This window comes from Cricetulus griseus, chromosome 2, assembly GCF_003668045.3.
Source record: "Cricetulus griseus strain 17A/GY chromosome 2, alternate assembly CriGri-PICRH-1.0, whole genome shotgun sequence".
Lineage (NCBI taxonomy): Eukaryota > Metazoa > Chordata > Mammalia > Rodentia > Cricetidae > Cricetulus > Cricetulus griseus.
In genome coordinates this window covers 72,652,693-72,673,844 of record NC_048595.1, presented here as the reverse complement: position 1 = coordinate 72,673,844, position 21,152 = coordinate 72,652,693, and the positions used below count along the sequence as shown (strand labels likewise).

The window sequence follows — 21,152 nt, the reverse complement described above, 5'->3', positions numbered from 1 at the left end:
TGGTTCCATGCACAAGGACTAAAAAAATGTGTGACTATTTAATACCTGGATTCTTTTTTATTTGAAAGTAGATCCACCCCCCATATAATCTGATTATGATTCCTCTCCCCCAACTCCTCCCAGATCCTCTTCAACTCTCACCTGCCTAAATCCACATCCTTTCTCTCATTACAATATAAGTAACCATCTTAAAATAACAGTAAAGTAAGATAAAAACAAACCTGAATAGGACAAACTAAACTCTCTCTCTCTCTCTCTCTCTCTCTCTCTCTCTCTCTCTCTCTCTCTCTCCTCCCCTCCCTCCCTCCCTCCCTCCCCTTTCTCTCCTTTCACACATGCACAGAAATCCTATAAAACACAACACTGGAAACTACATTTTCTCTGCAAAACACCTGTAAGGGGGAAAAGAAAGGAAGAAAAAAAAAATGCCTGCCAAAGCATTTTGATACAAACAACCTCCAAAAATTGCCTCTAAGTTTGTTTTGTATTCACTATCTACTGCTGGGCATGGGGTCTATAGGGTAAAAGGGCCAGCCAAAGAAAACCACTTTGACCAACTGACATCAGAGCCAACTCTGCCCCTGACCTACTGAAACATGAAACCAACCAATCCCTGAGAAGCCTGAACAGGAAACCAAAAGCCTGAACAGGAAACCAACCAATCCCAGAGCACCTTGACTCTGAACCCAGAGCCAGTGAAAGGATCACACCCAGGATTTGAAACCTGAGCCACTGAAAGGAACACTTTATCCCCTGACCCAGAACTAAAGAAAAACATCCTGACTTTGAAACTAGTGACAAACATACTTTGTCTTTAGAATCAGAGCCAGTGGGAGGGAAAAAAATTTGTCCCTAAATTTAGAGCCAAAAGTCAGTGAAAGAAACACAGATTACCGTGACACCAGAGCCCCTGACTCACTAAACTAACCAATCACTGAACAGAAAAAACTCACTCTGGAAAAACTCTGCCCCCAAGGATCCCTATATATGCTCACCAGCCTGTTCAGCGGGCTGCCGTTTCCACCCTGGCAGAGGCAGATACTCTCTTGGACTACTTCCTCAATAAGTCTTGGTGTCTGGAGAGTCTTGGGTGAAGACCTTCATTTGCTAGCCTCTCACAGAATAGAACATGCTGGGACATTCCTTTAGGGGGACTGAGAAAGACTGAGAACAACAGAACCACCTTGCTGGGATTTTCCCTTAGGGAGACTGAGCAAAGCTGTAGCAGAGAAAAAAAAAAAAAAACTTTTCACCAGAGCTGGAGGAGATTGCTACATTTCTGCAGGGGCTTTCCCTTCAGCCGAACAACAGTAAAGAACACTGACTCTCCCTGTCATTCACTATCAATAGCTCCTCAGCTAGGGATGGTGGCTTTTGAGCCCCTCTCCACTTCATGCTTGAATGTTGACTTCCTTGATCTTTTACAGGCAACCACAGCTGCTGTGGTTTCTTAAGTGCAGCACTTCTATTATGTCCAGAAGATGCTATTTTGCCCCAGTCCTCTCTGACCTCTTGATTTTAGTCTTTTTTTGTAGCCATCTTCCGCTATTGTATGATTTATAGCTTGGATGAAAGGTATTCTGACAACTGGGAGCCAAGGAATACCACAAAGTCACACCATACAACAAACCTCACACAAGAGATTTCATTGGGAGGGTAAAAACCAGGAGGATAGCTGCCTCTGTTTGAGTGAGAAACAACAGCAAACTGAACAGAATACAGGGCTTTTATAGAAGCTTCTTGGGAAGGTGGTGGAACTTTTCAGGGTGGATCTTCCTCGGGTGGAGATGGATGGAATTTCATGTCCAGAGATTGGACTTTTTACTCTGTAGGGTTGGGGCAGGGTCCAGCAGTTAGGGCAGTTAGAGTACTCTGTAGGTAGAACCTTTCAGTTAGAGGTCCTCGGCAGAGGGCCTTGGCCACTTGTATGACTTTAGGGGCTTACACTCCTGCTTTTAATTATTAACAGTCAGGTCATAGGAAAGGAGACAATATTATCATTAGACTCCTTCCTGCTGAACAGAGTATTGACATTCTTGGGCAGTCTTGATCTCCATCAGCAGCATGTAACTGGGTGCTGCAGGTCTCTGGCTCCATAGTTAGGGGCTGGTAATTCAGTAATAGTAACTGGTTAAAGTCTGATTAGAAATATTTTGGATCTGTTGTTGAAGATGATGTTTTTTGTTGCAGCTTCGGGTGATGAAACACAATCCACCAAACTCAACAAACCCATATGGAGTTTATTGGGAAAGGGAGCAAAGGGAGGGGTAGGTGTTAACTGATTGGGAGCAGAAATGGAAATCGAGTGAGAACAGGCAGGAGGCCCTTGCTTATAAAGGGAATGTTTTAGAACGAGTCTCAGCAGTTGGGGATGTTGAAACTAGAGTCATGGAGCTACCGTTGGCCAACGGTCCAACATGGTCCCAGTTCTACATGGTTTCTGCTTTCAGAGTCCTTATAATGTCCTGCCAACTTTGACAGCCTTTGAGCTGTCAGTGAGGAGCAATCACCTGTCAAAGATGGATCCTGGGGTGAGGGAAGATAGCCCAGAGAAGAGTGATCCCAGGGCAGGGAGAGAGCCCAAGGATTAGAGAGGCTCTGTGACTAGGAAAGGTTCCCTAAGGAGAAGGCCAGGGCCCAGGAGAGGGTTGGCATGTGCTGAGTGACATGCGGGTGCAGAGGACAAACCATTGGGGGAAAGAGGGGAGGGAGAGAAGGAGAAGATTCAGGAACAGGAACAGGGTCAGGTTGCCCAGGACCTGGGGAGAGGGAGAAGCCAGGATATCAGCAGAAGAAATATAGACAAGTAGTTTATAAGGCCAGGGTACAACTAAGAATTAAGAAAAGCAGGAGGAAAGGTAGTATCCAATTCCATTATGTCAGAAGCCAACACTATACCTGTAGGTGTTACAGTTCTGAAGGGAAAGACATCCTGACTGCTGGGAGTCAAGCTATACCTACAGCCGTGAAGGGAAATTATCCTGGATACCTACAGGTCTAAAGAGAAGTGTATACTGACTGTCAGGAGCCAGGGTATACCTACAGTTCTGAAGAGAAAGGTATTCTGACTGTCAGGAGCCAGGCTATATCTACAGCTCTAAAGAGAAGGTATCCAGGATACCTATAGCTGTGAAGGGAAAGGTATCCTGACTGTTGGGAGCCAGGCTGTATCTAAAAGTAAATGAAGCAGAGAGCTGCATAGTTACACTTAGCCAGTAGAAGGGGAGAGAGAAGTGGTTAGATCAGGTAGAAGAGAAAATAGCTGGAGAAGTATAAGTATCTTATTAAGTAGAATTAGGGAAATAGGGAATGGAAAAATCTCTTTCCATTTCCCAGATCACTCAGTGTTTGTAAAGGTCTCAAATAGTATTAGGATCCAAGATGCCATTAGGTGGCCCTTTGGATCGATTGTCTAAGAGTTATTGAAGCCAAATTTGATGCAAAAGCGAATAAATTTAGGGCCCCTCAGGCCAGTGTCAGATGGAGAGACCAGAGGTTTTCTAAGATACATCCCAAGGGCAATGAGAGGGTATGGAAGACACTTTCCCATAGATGAGAGAGGGGAAGGAAAATGTCACGCAGCCTGTAGTCTTGGACATGCCCATGACTCAGGGAGGACCAATGGAGTGTCCTCACTACCCTCTGGGGTCAGGTTTAGCCTGACTAAGCCAGCAGAGAGACTCAGTGCCTGGTACCACAGCTTTCATAGAGGTCAGGAGAGAATGAAAACCAAGCTCTAGGAGGAGTCTCATCCACAGGAAAGGCTCAGTGAATAGGGTAACAAAAGCCATTAGGGCTAAAGGATCTGTGGGATTACAGACAGCTCCAGGAGAAGGAAGGGAGAAGAGGGCAGGAAAGGGTGCAATAGCCTGGTTTGGCCTAAGGAGTCTACAGGATTGAAGCTCCAGGCTTGGGGGGAGTGGGGTCAGGTGAAGAGGGCCATCTGTAGACTTAAAGACCATACATAGTTAGGGTACCTCCAAAAGTACCAGAGTACTCTGGGACACTTCAGTGGTCACTTCCTCAGACTCAGGGAAATGTTTATACTGACTAAAGGGGAAACTTACCTAATTGCTGCTGGTGGATAGGGTGCTAAGCAATCGGTGAGTTGGAAGGTGAGTCCATCACAGATGGACTGAAAATAAGGAATAGGGTCCCAATATAGCTTAGACCAAGAGGGGAAATGCACGCACTAGGAGAGCCTATCTGAGCCACAGAAACAATTGTAAGCATTACAGCATAGATGGAAAGGTATCCTGGCAGCCGGAAGCCAAGGGATACCACAAAGTCACACTGCACAACAAACCTCACACTAGAGATTTATTGGGAGGTCAAAAACCAGCAGGGTGGCTGCCTGTGCTTGGGTGAGAAACAACAGCAAGCTGAACAGAATACGGGGCTAAAATAGAGCTTCTTTGGAAAGAGATGAAAGGAGTTTCCTGGGGATGGAGATTGATGGGATTTCATGTCCAGAGATTTTTTTTTTTTTTTTTTCCTTTTCCTCTGTAGGGTTGGGGCAGGGTCCAGCAGTTAGGGCAGTTAGAATACTCTGTGGGTGGAACCTGGCAGTTAGAGGTCCTCAGGGGAGGGGCCTGGCCATGAGGAGCTTGCAACTATGCTTCCAAGTCTTAAGGGTTCTGGATGTGATATAGTTGTTCCACTCATGGCTAAGTACCCCACAGATACTGCATGAAGAAAGACACTTTCTTGATGAAGACTGAAAGCTATACTAATGTAGAGATATACATATTGAGATGCATACTTAGAAGGAAAGTAGATTGATAACAATGTCCATTTAGCAAAATAATAGTAGTAGTTTCACCTGTGGGGCCTGTGATCTCTCCAGGCGTGAGTTCTTGCCAGATTTTTAGTGTTAGAAGTTAGATTTCTCTTACTGGACATATCTTAAATCCAGTTAAGCTGTTGGTTACCCCATTTGTGCTGTTGTTATACCCATTAACAAACCTTTCCAGGCCAGTAGTTAATTGAAGGTTCCAGGATCCATAGTTGTATAAGATTATTGATGATTTTTCTCCTTCAGCAGCCTGCATACTGTAATATAAAAGCTAGTTAATAGTGAAGAAGCTTCCAAATTGATTTCTGTAATTCCTGTGACCAGTTTGTAAAGTTTCTTTTAGAACAGGGTCTATCAGGATCTTGTGGGCAACCCAGAGCAATGGCAATAGCGTTGTTTTGGGAGTCTCTGGGACCTCTTCTGAACAACAGTTCAAAGAAATATATGTCATACCTGGTACTGGGCTTTGTTTTTTCTGCATTTTTATAAGGATTAGCCTTTTAGGGATCATGTCAGTGGATTCTTGTAATAATTTAGTAGGGAGGCTAGCCATCATAGGGCATGCTTGTAATCCCAACTACCCTGGTGACTAGAGCAGAAGATCACAAGTTGAAGTTCACCAGGCTGAGTAGTAGGATCTCAAAAATGCAAACCAAGAAAGCTGAACAAGTAAACAAAGTTAATAATAGCATTTTGATTATACAGATTGGACAGTTGAAGCACTCAGATTATATGACTAATCTAAGACACAACACTATGATGTGATTAGAATCTGTACTCCCTTTAATTTTTTTTTTTTTTTAGATTTTATTCATGTGTATTATCTGTGTATGAGGTGTCTGTGTAGGTAAGAACAGGGAGTCAGATCGCCCCGAGCTGGAATTAATGAATTGCTGTGCGCTACCATGTTGGTGCTGGACCTAGATTCTATGCAAGAGCAGTAACTTCTCTTAACCGCTTAATGCACCCTCCCCCCCCCACATATGTGAGCATTTCAAGAGTAGAGGAAACAGGGACATTGGTGCTCAAGCAGAATATTTTTTCATGCTGGTGCATGGATGTTTACTATTATTTATACAGAATTTTACAGGGTGGCTGCCTGTAGGCTGCCTCTCAAGTACCTTTTCTTCACATCTGTAGTAAATAGGAGGGATTTTTAATAATGCAGGTTTTTATATACATTAGTTTCTAAATGAAAACATCCAAGTGATGTAGCTCTACAAAAACCAAGGTTTCAGGAAGATGTGGCATGACTTAGCATGTTTTTCTGCCTATGACATGCTTGTTGTTGCCCACAGACTATGTGAGGTGTTCTGTGGCCACAGCATTACAGCAGACCTTATTGAGACTTTCTCCCTCTGAGGCATATGAAACAATTAATAGTCCCATTAATGTTTGATTTGATAAATAAGTAAATGTTATAGAGTGTTCCAATAGTAGCATTAAATTAAGGGAACTTTCAAAGAACATTTCTTACAAATGGGTCAAGTACATAAGGAAAGTAAAGAATTTAAAATGGTCTCAAAGGCATATTCAGTAAACTTATTTGCAGAAGTTTTGACTGTTTTAATATATTTCCATTTGGTGACTGATGTTCTTAAGTGGAGTTTTACTTTCATGTTATCTTTTGTGAGATCTTAAGTTTTTGCTTTTTCTTGACTTTGACAGACCTTAGTATTTATGAAAGCTAGACCTCACTTTTTCAGATATTGTTTTTGTTTTTGAACACCATTGTGGTTATGTATCAAATGTTTTTGTAACCTATGAAGTGTGAGGGTAAGTATGAGCTATGTAGCCCTGTAAGTATTTTGAGGTAAAATTTAAGTTGCTGTGCTGACTCTAAGATGACTTCCAAGATGTGGTTAAATGTATTTCTGATAACATCCATCCTGTAAATATAATTTCTCAATCAATGTGAAGTTTGTAACATACTGTACATTACCTTCCTTCAGTGGTTTTTCCAGTTTAAAATTTTGACGTTTCCTTATTGTTCATATCCTAATTACAAATCCACTTCAGAAGCAAATTAACAGAACCTTCTTACTTCAGTGATTTTAATTTAAAATTTAATTCATGTAGTATAGGGAAAGGTTACAGATGTGGAAAGCCTGATTTGAATTGTGTTATTAAAATTTTTTGCATGGGGTTTGAATTTGGAGACCACCCTATTTGGATGCCTTACCCTTTCCCTAGGTAAGACTTAGGGCATCTTACTCTGCAACTTAATCATCATATCGGTACAGCATTTTCTCCATATTCAGATAACTTGGAACTAGAGTTACAGATGGTTTTGGGCCTCCAAGAATGGTGCTAAGACCTGGTCTTTTAGGTCTTCTAAAATAAAAGCATAGGCTTTTAATTACTGAGCTAACTATCTAGCCCCCAAATGTATTTTTCTCTACCAAGCTGTGACTTAAATTTCCTTGTTTCTATCCTGGCTGTTTGCCTCACACCCCATCTCTCACCCACCTGTCTGTTCATCTCTCTGGCCATCTGTCTGGTCTTCTCTCCCTCCCTTCCTCCCTCCTTCTATATGAGCTATGGCCCTACTCCCCATCAAAGTATTAAACATTTAAGTTACTTAAAAAATTTCTGGGAAGTTATTCTACAAGGATAAGATAGTTGAGGATTAATCAGTTACCTCCAGCTTGTGGCTTATAGGACATGTGTGGCTGTGAATGCAATCTAAAATAAAATTAAAACATTGTAAGTTTTTTGCAATTAATTAAATGAATATTAATGAGTTTTTCATCAAAGTATCCACTCTGAGTTTGTGTGTGGAGCTACAGGGCTAGCTCTATTAGTAGTATGCTGGCAAGTCTTCCCTTCATTTTAGACAGTGTGGTCACATGGTACTTTTACTATCTCTCTCTGTATATGGATCATTCCTGGTCTCTTCTTTCCTTGGGATCTATCCTTTTATTATCCTCTATCTTTGTCTTTCTCCCCAATGTAACTTGTTCTCTGCTGTCTCCTTTGAGGGAGAAAGGGCTGAACAGGAAATGGAACATGCCTGTTTTCATTTACTTCTCCCCTGTTTCACCAATGTAATGAAGTATGCCTTAGCAACATTGAAGGCAGTGATGGAGAAAATCAGCCATGGCCTGAAGCGTAATACACAGTTGAATGAATATTTAAATAGACTGCCTTGAATAAAAGATTTCCTAAATGTTTAGCTTCCTCTCTTATGACCTCCCCAAACTGTTTCCCATGTAAACTGATAAGGCAGGCTTTCAAGCATCTTGTTTATGTTGACTAAGAAGGAATTTTTAAAAATTAACTATGTGTATGAGTGTTGGCTTGCATAAATGCATGTGTGTGTACCATGCACATTCTTCCTGCTGTAGAGGTCAGAAGAGGGCATCAGATCCCCTGAAACATGAGTTACAGGTGGTTGTAAGCTACCATGTGGGTGTTGGGAATTAAAGCTAGGTCCTTTGCTAGAGCAGCAAGTGCTCCTAACAGTTCAACCCTTCCTGCACCCCCTAAATAAAATATGTAAAATTTCTAGTTGATATAGTAATTATGGATGTCTATATTGTATAGTATGACATCTCCAAACACTTATTCCATGCTCAGAAAGGAGAAATCTGTCATTTAAGAGGTTCATCATTTCTTCATGTTAGAGATAATCACAATCCTGTCTATGATTTTGAAATAGTTTTTAATTGCTGTTGAACTTAGTTATAGAATACTGTAGGTTAGTAATGGTTAGAGTGAAGTTGATTGGAAGGAAACAAACAATTGGGGGGGGGCGCCTTTGGTGTTTACTGTGTGGGCTTTTGGGAACAGTGATTTCAGAATGGTTAGTTCTTCAGAATCTTCAACAAGGGGTTTCTCTAGTAAATGCATTCTTTTTGTTTGTTTTTGTTTCGTTTTTTTTTTTTTTTTTTTTTTTTTTTGAGACAGGGTTTCTCTGTGGCTTTGGAGGCTGTCCTGGAACTAGACCAGGGTGGTCACGAACTCACAGAGATCCGCCTGCTTCTGCTTCCCGAGTGCTGGGATTAAAGGCGTGTGCCACCAACGCCTGTCTTAAATGCATTCTTATTCTCTGTTATTACTTGAACAGTAAGTCTCTTTACTGTATATTAGGCAACTGGTATTCAAATATGTATCTAATTGAAATTCTTAAAATCTAGTGAATTTTATATTTATAGATGTAATTCTGGTAAATATTTTTGAAAAGATTAGTCTTTTGTCATATATAAGTCTTTTTAAATTATGACTAGAGCTGATTTTTAGTAAGAGTTGTAAAAATATTAGAACTCTAAGTATATTTTAAAAACTATATGAAATGTTATTTTAACTGACACTATTTACTGTTGATCTTCAGGCTTTTTCCCTAGCAGCTCTCAAGGCTGTGATGCATTTCTCCGCCACAAGATGACACTGATTTCCCCCTCTGTGCTGAAGAAGTATGGCATTCCCTTTGACAAGGTTTGTTCCTGCTAGGCTTTCACAAGTAGATATTTCATTTTGTGGAAATTGTATTTAGGATGAATTTAAAATGGAATACTATTGTCTTGGATTATTCAATTACCATTTTATGATAGGTGAAGATAAATTTAAGCTCATGTTCTATAATGTCAATAATTTACATTATAATTGAACATTTTATTTTACAATATATTTACTAGAATTTATGTATATTTAATTTTTTATTATTAGAGAATTTCATACACGAATATGAATATGATATGCTTTGATAAAATCTACTCCCTCTTCCTCCCATCCAGCTCCTATCTTATCCCACTCACCATTTTTCTCTCCAAATTTAATGTACTCTAAGGGAGAAAAGAAAAAAACCTCACAAAATCTACTTAGTGGGTTATACCTACATGGGTGTAGGACCATAGTACTGGAGGATGGATAGCTTCTCAAGGGCCACACATTGAAAAAAATCTTCCGTTTACCAGCAGATATCAGTTGTTAGTAGCTCCTCGGTGTGCGACTTCATGATCTCCATCCACACTGAGATTATGGCTTGCTTGGTCTTGTACAGTTTTTTGTGTATACAGTCACAACTGCTGTGAATTCATATGTGAAATGGTGCTATTATGTCTGGCAGATATCTCTTTATCTTTATATCCTGCTTCCATAATATATTTGAAGCCTTGGGGAGAGGCTGAGCATTCCACAGTCTCTTAATCACTGCACATTTGCCAGTTTTGGATCTCAGTATTCATCACTGTCTATTGCCAAAAGAAGCTTCTCTGACTGAAGGTTGAGAAATGGATATAAAGCAAAGAACTGTGCGGGGAAGTTTATTATCATTGTGTCCATTTATCAAAATTATTCTGATAGGTGTTCAGCTGGGGCCTATTACCTATCCAAGTAAGAAATTTGGACCCATTTAATGGTAACAGGTATACATTTCACCTGTGAGGTGGCCTCTAAATCCAAGCGATAGTGGTTGGTTGCTACTGTAACAATTATAACATTGCACATGTGAGTTTAAGGTCAGTTTTGTGATATACATAATTAAATACAGATTATATAGTGACCTATAATAGTCAAAAATATAATTAGGTTTATTAGGTTTTCTAGATATACAGAGATATATTTGAGATGGATATTCTTCAAACCTTTCAAAGACCTACAGAATATATGGCATTTAAATGGTTTAGTGTTTTCATGACAGTGAGACACAACTGCTCCAGGCACACCAATTATGTCAAAAAGGAGGATGGGCATTGAGGAAACTCGTTATGGAGTTTGCCTTCAACATGGCAAGACTAGCCATTTGGGCCAGAAACTGCTCTTGCCTGGACTGTTTGTTGCTATATAAACTGGACATATAGGACCCACAAGAAAGTGACCGCTGAACTTGCAAAACAAGACAGTACTGAAGGGTTCCTGCTGAAATGGTGAAGTGTGCCAGACACACTATGGCCTGTGGGCTGAAGATGGATGCACCAACGTTCAGAGGAACTTTGGGTATCTGGCCTGGCAGTGAGATGTCTCTGTCAATTCTAGAGTTTATATATAATCCTTCTGTGGTCGTTAATGGAGTTGAAGACAGATAGTTATGGTAATAGTTTTCTTCAGTTATTATAAAAGATAAGTTACCCTTCTTTTTATTTAGACAGAATAGAGGAGATGATGGGAGAGGTCCTTCTGTGCATATGTTTATCTTATTGGTTATTGAATAAAATACTGTTAAGACAGCAAGTTAGTTGGGACTAGGAGTTGAGGAGGATTCTGGGAAATGTAGTAAAAAGAAGTCTTGTGATACAGCAGGAAGTGAAATAGCAGGTCGACTCATGTAAGCAAGGACAAGAAGGAAGTTTTCCCTTTTCCTTTCTCTCTTCCTCCTGGTCTGTGCTCTGGAGTCGCCATATGATCTGCTGGCAAGAGAGGGCATCAGCGGAAGGCATCCTCTATAAGATAAGTCTTATAAAATATATAGATTTTATGTGAATTGGAGGCCAACCTGGTTTCCAGAGCAAGTGCCAGGATAGGCTCCAAAGCTACACAGAGAAACCCTGTCTCGAAAAACCAAAACAAACAAACAAATAAATAAATAAATAAATAAAATAGATAGATTTTTATGATAATTAAGACTGAGCTCTCAGATCAGAAATCCTAGTCATTGGCCAAGCAGCATTTCTACCTAATATAAGTCTCCGTGTATTATTTGGGACCATAACTTGGCGCCGGGCAGAGTGTTCACATGGAAGCAGGATTCTGGGGGCTTTACGGATAGACTTATTGTTACAGAATGTAATGAGTTGATCTGGGTTATCTGTGATGGTTTGTTTATTGATTTACAAAATTGAACTATCCCTATAGCCAAAAGAATTTGAAAGTGTTCCTCTTATATCTTACCAAATAATTTGAGGAGTATTATTGTTAGTTCTCTATGAATATTTTGGTAAAATTTTCTTCTCAGTGAATATGGCCTGGGTTCTTTTTAAAAATTGGATGACTTTCAGTTACTGGATCTATTTTATTGGTTGTTATAGGTATGCTTAAATTAATTTCTTCATCTTAGTTTAACTTTGGAAGATCACATGCATCTTAAAATTTATCCATTTCTTTCAGAGTTTTCAGTTTAGTGGAACATGAAGTATTTAAAGTATTCTCTTACATTCTCTGAGTTTCCTCAGTGTTTGTTTTGTTTTGTTTTTTGTTTTTCGAGACAGGGTTCCTCTGTATTATTTTGGAGCTTGTCCTGGAACTCTCTCGGTAGACCAGGCTGGCCTCGAACTCACAGACATCTGCCTGCCTCTGCCTCCCGAGTGCTGGGATTAAAGGCAAGTGCCATTGACGCCTGGGCCCTCAGTGTCTTCTTATTCATTTCTTTTTTCGTTTTTGTCTTTTGTTTGTTTGTTTGTTTTTTGAGACAGGGTTCCCTGTGGCTTTGGAGGCTGTCCTGGAACTAGCTCTTGTAGACCCGGCTGGTCTCACAGAGATCCGCCTGCCTCTGCCTCCCGAGTGCTGGGACTAAAGGCGTGTGCTACCACCGCCCGGCTTCATTTCTAATTTTACTGATTTTTGGTCCTTTCTTGCTTAATTAGATAAAATTTTTACCAATCTTGTTTACCTTTTAAAGAACAAACTTCATTTCACTTATTTATCTATTTATTTATTTTTGTATTTTTTTAAGGATTTTATTATGTTAGGTATATGAATGCTCTATCTGCATGTACTCCTTTATTTTAGAAGAGGGCACCAGATCCCACTATAAATGGTTGTGATCCACCATGTGGTTGCTGGGAATTGAACTCAGGACCTCTGGAAGAGCAGCTAGTGATCTTAACCACTGAGGCATCTCGACAGCCCCTTATTTTTGTATTTTTATATTTTTGGTTTCTCTTCCATACCCAATCCTTACTGTCTGTTCTAACCTACTTGTTTTGGTTTTGGTTGTTGTTGTTGTTATTTCAAGGTCTTTGGGTCCATCTTTCTGTTATTAATTTCAGAGATGCCAAATTTTTCTCCGTAGGCTTTTACCACTGTAAGCTTTTTGTTGTAGGTCTGCTTGGGGTACTTGGAGAAATTTCTGTAGGCTGTCAAGAAGAATGTGTTTTATAGAATGTCCTAAAACCTTCAGGTCCTTATGATTTAGGATGTCATTTAAATCCATCGTTTCCATGTTTGGTTTTAGTCAACATGATTTCTTGGTGAGAATGGAGTATAGAAATCACCCACAATCACTATGTTAAGAGTTAATGCATGTTTTTGATTTAATAGTATGTAGTTAGTTAAGTTGGGTGTACCTGTGCTTGTTGCATATAGATTTACAATAGTACTATCCTTGGTGGATTATTCTTTTAATGGCTGTGACTTGACTTTCCTCATTACTTTCGATTAATTTTGGACTGAAGTCTATTTTGACAGATATTAGAATAGCTAAGCCTGTTTGCTTCTTAGTTCCCTTTGCTTGGAATACCCCTTTCTACCCTTTACCATAAGGTGCTGGAATATTGCCAGGTGTTGGCAGCACACACTTTTAATCCCACCACTCAGGAAGCAGAGTCAGGAGAAACTCTTGAGTTCTAGGCTAGCCTGGTCTACAAAGCAAGTTCTAGGCCAGCTACAGAGAAACCCTGTCACAGAAGAGGAAGATGGTGGAATATGTTTCCTGGAAGAAACCATAAAATGTATTCTGTTTTTTAGTCTGACATCTGTGCCTTTTGATTGGAGAATGAGTCCAATTATATTAATAGTTATTAATTCCTGTCATTTTTTATTTTTCTAGTACTTCCCTAGATGTCCTTTTTTAGTTAGGCTTGCAGTTTCTATTCCTGGTCTTCTTTAGAAAGTCTGCTGTCTCTGTGGTACCAGACGCTGTCCAGCACATTCCTTGCTGCTCCTTTTTGTTTCCTTCTAGTGCAGAACTCAACACTTGTTGCTTGACTTTGATTAAGTTGGATGTAAGTGGTATTTGGGTGAGGGAGGTCTTAGAAAGCTCTCTTTGTGTATTCAGGAGTACTACGGGGTCACAAAGTGTAGAATCTATTTAGGAGCAATGGGAAGTAAGATCTTAGAGACCTGGGCAGCATATATGGTGGGAAGAGGCAGACAATGTATTTGCGTTGGCAGGTGAGAGAACTTGGAGGGCCTTGATAATATGGCAGCGTTTGGAAACAAGAGCCTAGAAGAACTTATAGGGTGTGGTGGAGTAATACTTACCCATTGTCTTTGAGGGGGAGATCGCATAGAAGGTAGACCTACAGAATGGAAAAGCTCTAACCCTATCTGATGGGTTGGGGCGGGAGGTCCCAGAGGAGCTGGGGTTCCCTATTGAATTGGGAAGAGCAAGGCCTACTTGCTGTGGCAGAGAAGGAAAAGTCCTGGAGGAGCTACATAGGACTATGGGATAGGAAGGAACAAGCCTAGCTACTTACTCAGGGAAGGGGAGTTCCGGAAGAACCTTTGAAGTGAGAAGGAGTGGATCTAACTTATGTTGCTTGTTGTAAGTTTCAAAGAGCTGGGTGGGCCTACTCATGGTGTGAGGACGAAGTAGTTCATGAACTATCTTGGGGAGGGGTCCCATAGGTTGGGAAGGAGGAGATCTAGCCCATTTGGAACAACAAGGACAAGTCTCACATAACAAAATTCCCAATGTTATCTTCTGTGGTGGCAAAGTCAGAGTAGGATTTTTCATTCAGCTTGAGGAGCTCATCTGTTCTCTTCCAGTGTCTAGGCCACAGCTATTCAGTAGACATACTTTCCTTGGGATGAACATGCTTGCTTACATATTTAAATTCATGGAGAAAATAGGAAAACATTGACTCTAAAATGTGCTTTGTTTGGGACTGGCCCAGGTATGGAGAGAAGCTGGTAATAAACCTCAGCAGAGATAGCTACCAAGGGTAGACATTGTATCCTGAGAGAGACTACTGTTATAGTGAGAACTGGTCAGATCTGCAGACACACAGAGACAAGACTTTTGTGGGTTTAGTATACAGGTCCATAGAGTGCTTCTTTTAATTAATTGGCACTAGCTTCATAAGGTATTCCACATAAGTTGGAGTAACAAAAGGCAACTTAAAACCTAGTCTGCCTGCTGGAAAGGAATAGACTAATGTCCCCAAGTTTAGGAAATCTTTCTCTTTAAAAGATGTGATAACAAGTGCTCATAATCTCAGCACATAATACACAAATATAGGAACACTGATTTTTTAAAGCCCATTGAAACACATTGCAAGATGTTATATTTAAAAATTCAAATTCTGGCCGGGCGTTGGCACACGCCTTTAATCCCAGCACTCGGGAGGCAGAGGCAGGCAGATCTCTATGAGTTCGAGGCCAGCCTGGTCTCCAGAGAGAGTGCCAGGATAGGCTCCAAAGCTGCACAGAGAAACCCGGTCTTGAAAAACCAAAAAAAAAAAAAAAAAAAGCAAATTCTGGAATATATAGTTTAGTTCTAGTGTGCTAGCCTGTCATTCATTAAGGGAAGCAGATCACCTGAAGGTTAAAGTTGGTTTAGGCATCTTATGACCAGTGTTAAGAGAGAGGTTCTTGTGCATTTTCAGTAGTTCACAGTAGGCTATTTTCGCCACGATTGAGTTTTGAGGCTTGAAACCTCTCCAATCTTTGCAGAGAATGAAGCAGATGCTGTACTGAATTTTTTCTTGTGTTGTGGCTTCTCTGCTGCTACACAGTAAGTAGTTCACTAGGTATGTCGGAGGAATTTCAGTTCTAAGAAACGAGATACCAGTAACTTCATTGTTGACAATGGCATGCAGTGTGGAATTGCGCTCATTTCTGTCTTCCATGTTAATGCAGGGCACATGATGTCATAATGTACTTCAAGGAGGTCATTCTCTGATATCACAGGAGACTGTGACAGTCATTGATTATAGAATTACATCTTCTGGGTTCACTCCTCGTTTCTATTACATTATTTTTCAGAGTTTTAGTTTCATCACTTCCAAAATAGAGATATTACTAAAATTAAGTAATAGATTCTATCTATCTATCTATCTATCTATCTATCTATCTATCTACCTATGTATCTATTCTAAGTTTAGAAAAGATAGTTTATATGAATGGTTCTGTATTCCCTAGACATTGTATTGTAATACTTTCTTTTTTAAATAAAATTCCTTTCATATTTTATTTTTATACATTTTTAATTAAAATGTAATTATATCATTTTCCCCATTCCCTTTTTTTCTCCAGCATCTCCCAGGTACCCTCCCTGTAAACCCTGCTATATCTAGTCCCACTCTAAAATTGAGAGTCTCTTTTCCTTTGAATATTGTTGTTGCATACATATCTATGTTTTTGCATATAAATATATAAATACGTTCAGTTGAGCCCATTTTCTGTTGTTTGTGTGATCACTTTGCAAATTTGGATAATCTATAAGGGGATTCTTATCTGGGAAAGACTAATTATCACTCTGCTTTTCAGTCAGTATTTACCTGTACTATTTCACCTGTTTAAAAAACAAAGGAAAAAAGACATTTTCCCCAAAGCAGTTATATACTCTACAAAGCAGTATCATCTTTATAATGTGTTTTCCCTTTTCTATGTCTGTAATTTGAGGGTTTAGTATTTTAATGGTGTACCACATTTTCTGTATGTTACTATCCTGTGAGGTTGTATTTTCTATTTTTTCCTTTTCTTTTTACTGTAGCAATTCTCCACTTTGTGTCTTAAATTCTGTCATTTGCTTGATTCATTCTATTTGTAAGGCTTCTTCTGAAAATTTTATTGAGATACTGAATGTTTGAGTTCAATCTTTATTTAAGCTTGGATTCTCTTCAGTGTTTATCTCTGACCTCAGTTTTCAAATCCTGCATTATTATTGTTATTTTGTTCAGGTATGAATTTTTGTTCTTGTATATAACTCAAAGTCTTTTTGTCATTTTATGGAGTTCAATGAAGTGTTTGTGTCATCATAAAATTCCTTGTATTTTCTTTAAGTTTATGATTGTTGATGACTTTTTTTTGTTGTTATTAGTTTTTTAAGTTCTGTGTCCTGAGATTTCCATAGGACTAATGAGTTTGATAAGAGACATGTTGTTTAGGCCATTCATATTGTTTTGTTTCTGTAATTTGACCTGGGTTTGTGAACTTTACTATACCATGAAAAATACAGATACAGAGAGTGATGCTGGAGATTGAGAAGCAAAGCAGTCAGCCATTAGTTCTTATCGCTACCTCAGGCTGAAATAGCAATATTGTCTCTACCAAGCCTCAGACTGCAATCCCAGACTGCTGCCTCTGCTCAACATGGCTAGAGACAAATTCTCCTCTGATACCCTTAGATTCTTCCCTACTTCTGGGATTAAAGGCACATGAACCCTGGGGCTGGAGAGGTGGCTCAGGGGTTAACAGCACTGGCTGCTCTTCCAGAGGTCCTGAGTTCAATTCCCATCAACCATATGGTAGTTCACAATCATCTATAATGAGATCTGGTACCCTCTTCTGGCCTGCAGTACCTTTGAGTGAGCTGTTTCTTGTTAGAACTGCATCAGTTTTGTGTAGCTCAGTGTGTCCTTGAAGTTACAGCGATCCATCTGCTTATCTCTTGAGTCCTGGGATTAAAGGTGTGTGCCACCACTTCCTATAGCTAACTAGTATGGCTACTGGCATTAAAGGTGTGTATTACCACTGCCTGACCTCTATAGCTTGTGACTGGCTTTGCATCCTGAACCCTCAGGCAAGCTTTATTAAATTATAAATAATGTATCACCATACTTCATTCTTTGGTTGTGTGCTTGTTGTGAAAATCTGACCTTCATTAAATTAGGCCAGTATAATAGTTGCAGGAAATTTCAGAATTTACCAACATAACAACTGTAAGATGGCAGTTTAGTTACAGTGTGCACTCTTATACTATAGTGGGTCTGATAAATATTTAAATACACATCTGTACACTTTCCTCTTGTTCAGTTCTTGAAACATTTTTTGGGATTTATTTCAAATGCTTCAGGGGGACCCTCTGGTAGTGAGAACTGAATGGTAAAATTTTCTTTCACTTCCTTTAACATTTTGATAGATTTTTTAACTTCATTTCCCTGTTTAAAAAAAAACATAGAATAGCTTGTATCTTTTTAGGATTGACAGACATCTTGTTTCTGACTGTTCTCCATTTCATTTCATGTTCACTCATTCTTTTGATACCTGTGGTTGGTGTTCAGGACTAGAAAATCACTGAAGATATCTTATGTCTGTTCTAGTAGTAAAAATCTTTTTTTTTTTCATAAATATATGTTTGACATCAATAGTAGGCCTACCATCAAGAACATATAGAGTATCTGGAAAGAGCAGTAATAATAAATAAAATACCACACCTGGGAGAGGTTTTGGGTAATAGAGAAGCGCAGAACATAGGTGACAGTAGTCGATCCTTTTCTGTGTTGTATTGGCAGATAAGGAGAGGAGTTCATATTCATTCCAGTAATCTCTGACAACACACATTCTCCCTTTGCATTGTGCGTTCCGGAGATAAAATTCAAGTTTTCAGGCACTTTTAACCGTCGAACCATCTCAAAACCCAGAACTTCTGTCATTTTAAAATAGTTGTGATATCATGACATTTTTTGCTTTTTTAAAAATAAAAAATGGAAGTGTATACTAATCATTACATGATTTGGAATGTCTTATTGAACGTTATGTCTCACTAACCCTACAGATCACCCAAGAGGCTGGAGAATTTATGATCACTTTTCCTTATGGATATCATGCTGGTTTTAATCATGGTTTCAATTGTGCTGAGTCTACAAATTTTGCTACTGTCAGATGGATTGACTATGGGAAAGTTGCTAAATTGGTAAGTTTCACCTGAAAAGTAAAACATAGATAGTATATATTCGAGTTGACCTTATGCACCATTGGTTTTCATCATTCACATTGTGTGCCTCATGCTATAGAATATTTTTTTTTTCCAGTTTAGGTATACTTACTTTCCATGAGCTGAAAATTCATTCCTGAAATTTTCTATTTTTAGATTATTATAGGACAGTTTGATCTGACCAGATTTTTTTTATTTTTATTTTTATTTTTTTAGCATGTATATATATATATATGTATATATATATATTTAATATAAAAAAGCAATAATGGCAATATGTTATGCATCAATAGCAGCAACAGCTTTTCCAGGTTCTGTAGTCCTTTGAACAAAATTGTAGAGACATCCAGCACACTCCATTTTTAAAAAAAACAAAAAAACAAACAAAAACAAAAAAACAAACAACATGATTGCTTTTGCTCTCAAAGCTATGATTTGGTGTTTTTTTTTCCCCCAATGTTTTCTTTTGGTCTTGTATTAAGTACACTTGGATTTCTCTTGTTAATATTTGGTCAGTGGATTAGAAAACAGGTTATAAAAAGAAGTGTTTAGCTAAATTTGTAATTATTGGTGCTTGAGGGAGTGTGGTAAAAAAAAAAAATTACTAAATTTTCCTTAATGTAAAAGTAAATTTCTCAGTACTAATAATCTAAAATGTACGTTAAAATGTATTTTAAGATTAAAGTTGGTATAAAGTTCTGTTTGTAGTGCTTGTCAACTGTATTTGTTGTAAATCATATACTTTTGTATTTTCGTCTGCAATGAAGTTGTTATTAAATTAGACTGTTTTCTGCTTGTGGCATTAAAACAGGGACATCTTCCAAACAATTGGTGGTAGTTTCCCTTTCCCATGGCTTTTCAGGAGAAGAAGAATGGAAGAGGGCTATGTCTTAATAAAAGTATTTTACAGTTTATGAATTTGACATAGAGTTAGTGGGAAAAAAATGACAAATGAAGCGTACAGGTTTCAGCTACTTCATGGTACAAATAAATTTATCCCACTCTGAGAATTTTATTTAGGATCATTTTGTGATGTTAGGGAAAGTCACTATTAAGTTACATGTGTATTTAGAAGATTGCATGATATTAAAATATATATAAAATACTACCCTTTGACAACTCAGGGAGCATTTGAATTAATTCTTGTTTAAAAGGTTTATTTTGATTCTTTGACAGGTTCCTGTATGTAGACATGTACACACACACACACACACACACACACACACACACACACACACACACACACACTAATATTTTGGTAGCTTAGCCTTCAGTACCCTCTCACATCCCCTCCACACTTCCACTTGTAGCTAGAAGCTTTTCTGCCTCCAGCCTGGTTCCACAGCCACTTATAAAATAATCACTTAGAGGCTTAATATTTATTATAATTGTTTGTCCTATGGCTCAGGCTTCTTACTAGCTAGCTCTTACTTTTAAAATAACCCATTTCTATTTATCTGTATATTGCCTATTGGCCCGTCGCTTACTGGTGGTGCTCTGGCATGTTGTTCCATGCTATTTCTCTTAACCCACTGCCTTTTTTCTCCCAGTATTCAGTTTGGATTTCTCTCCTATCTTTATTCTGCCATGCCATAGGCCAAAGTAGCTTTATTCATCAACTAATAAAAGTGGTAGAAGGACATCCCACACTACCCACTGAATCCCTTTTTCTTTCCAACAAGTTCCCCTCCCTATTTTTTATGTTGTCATCTGTTTTAGTTTGTGAGCTACATAGTTTAAATAGAGTTGCATGAGAATGGGAGGGGTTATTTAATCAAGCATGGGCAAGTGTCCAGTGGCTATACCACTGAAGAAAATGATTAATGTCTGTTTCTGAGGGGTTGTTTACAAAGGCACAAAACTGAACTACTTCTTCCTATTAGGCAGCCATCCCATTCTATCTAATGAGAAATAGGACATCCAGCATGCCTGCCTTAGTCTGTTACCTCAGTGCTTGCACTGAAGTGATGTGCTTCTGTGTCAAAATGATGTGTACCTCTGCAGTTGTGATGTGGTATCATGATTTGCATCTTTAAATTTGGCAGAATAAGTAAGAATTGTAGATATTCATATCATCTGAAAAATGGTTCAGTATTTGTTTATTTTAAATTTCAGATCTAGTTAGTGATATTGATCAAAGTAAGACATTATTTTTGTTAGCCATAAGAAATGAGATCATTTTTCCACATTTTTGTAATAGGAGTAGACTGCAACCTGTGAGGTTTTGTGGATATTGAGCCACCTTAGAATCCCTTAGAATCTCAGCTAGCTGAAGTAGGAGGTCCAACCTTTCTACTTTTGATATGATACATGTATTTCTGGAAAATAATTTGTTTTTCAACAAAATTAGAAAGACCCCCTTTTCCTTTAAAGATTTGCTGTAAGGGGAGAAGACATGTATGTGAACACTAACTCATTTTATAACTTCTTTACTTAGTTTTGGGCATTTATTTAACTAGACATGTTCCACATGTCCTATGTAGGCATTTCCCTCACCTTTCTCTTTCTATGGTACAGTACAGGTGATGCTGCTCTGAGAGTACATAAGTTTTTTATTGCTGCTTTATCAAAGTACCAGGTGGTTAATGCCTAAAATATTAT

The 21,152-nt window shown here is 38.7% G+C and overlaps 1 protein-coding gene across 2 annotated transcripts in view; it reads left to right on the top strand.

The window, feature by feature from the left end:
• The window catches only part of Kdm4c (lysine demethylase 4C), a 171,734-nt gene that overhangs the window by 51,429 nt on the left and 99,153 nt on the right, over window positions 1-21,152 (top strand). For both annotated transcript variants that reach the window (XM_027400227.2, XM_027400228.2), the window contains 2 exons: window positions 9,129-9,232; window positions 18,393-18,530. In XM_027400227.2, coding sequence (XP_027256028.1) covers window positions 9,129-9,232; window positions 18,393-18,530 — 242 coding nt within the window. The remainder of the gene's footprint in view (window positions 1-9,128; window positions 9,233-18,392; window positions 18,531-21,152) is intronic.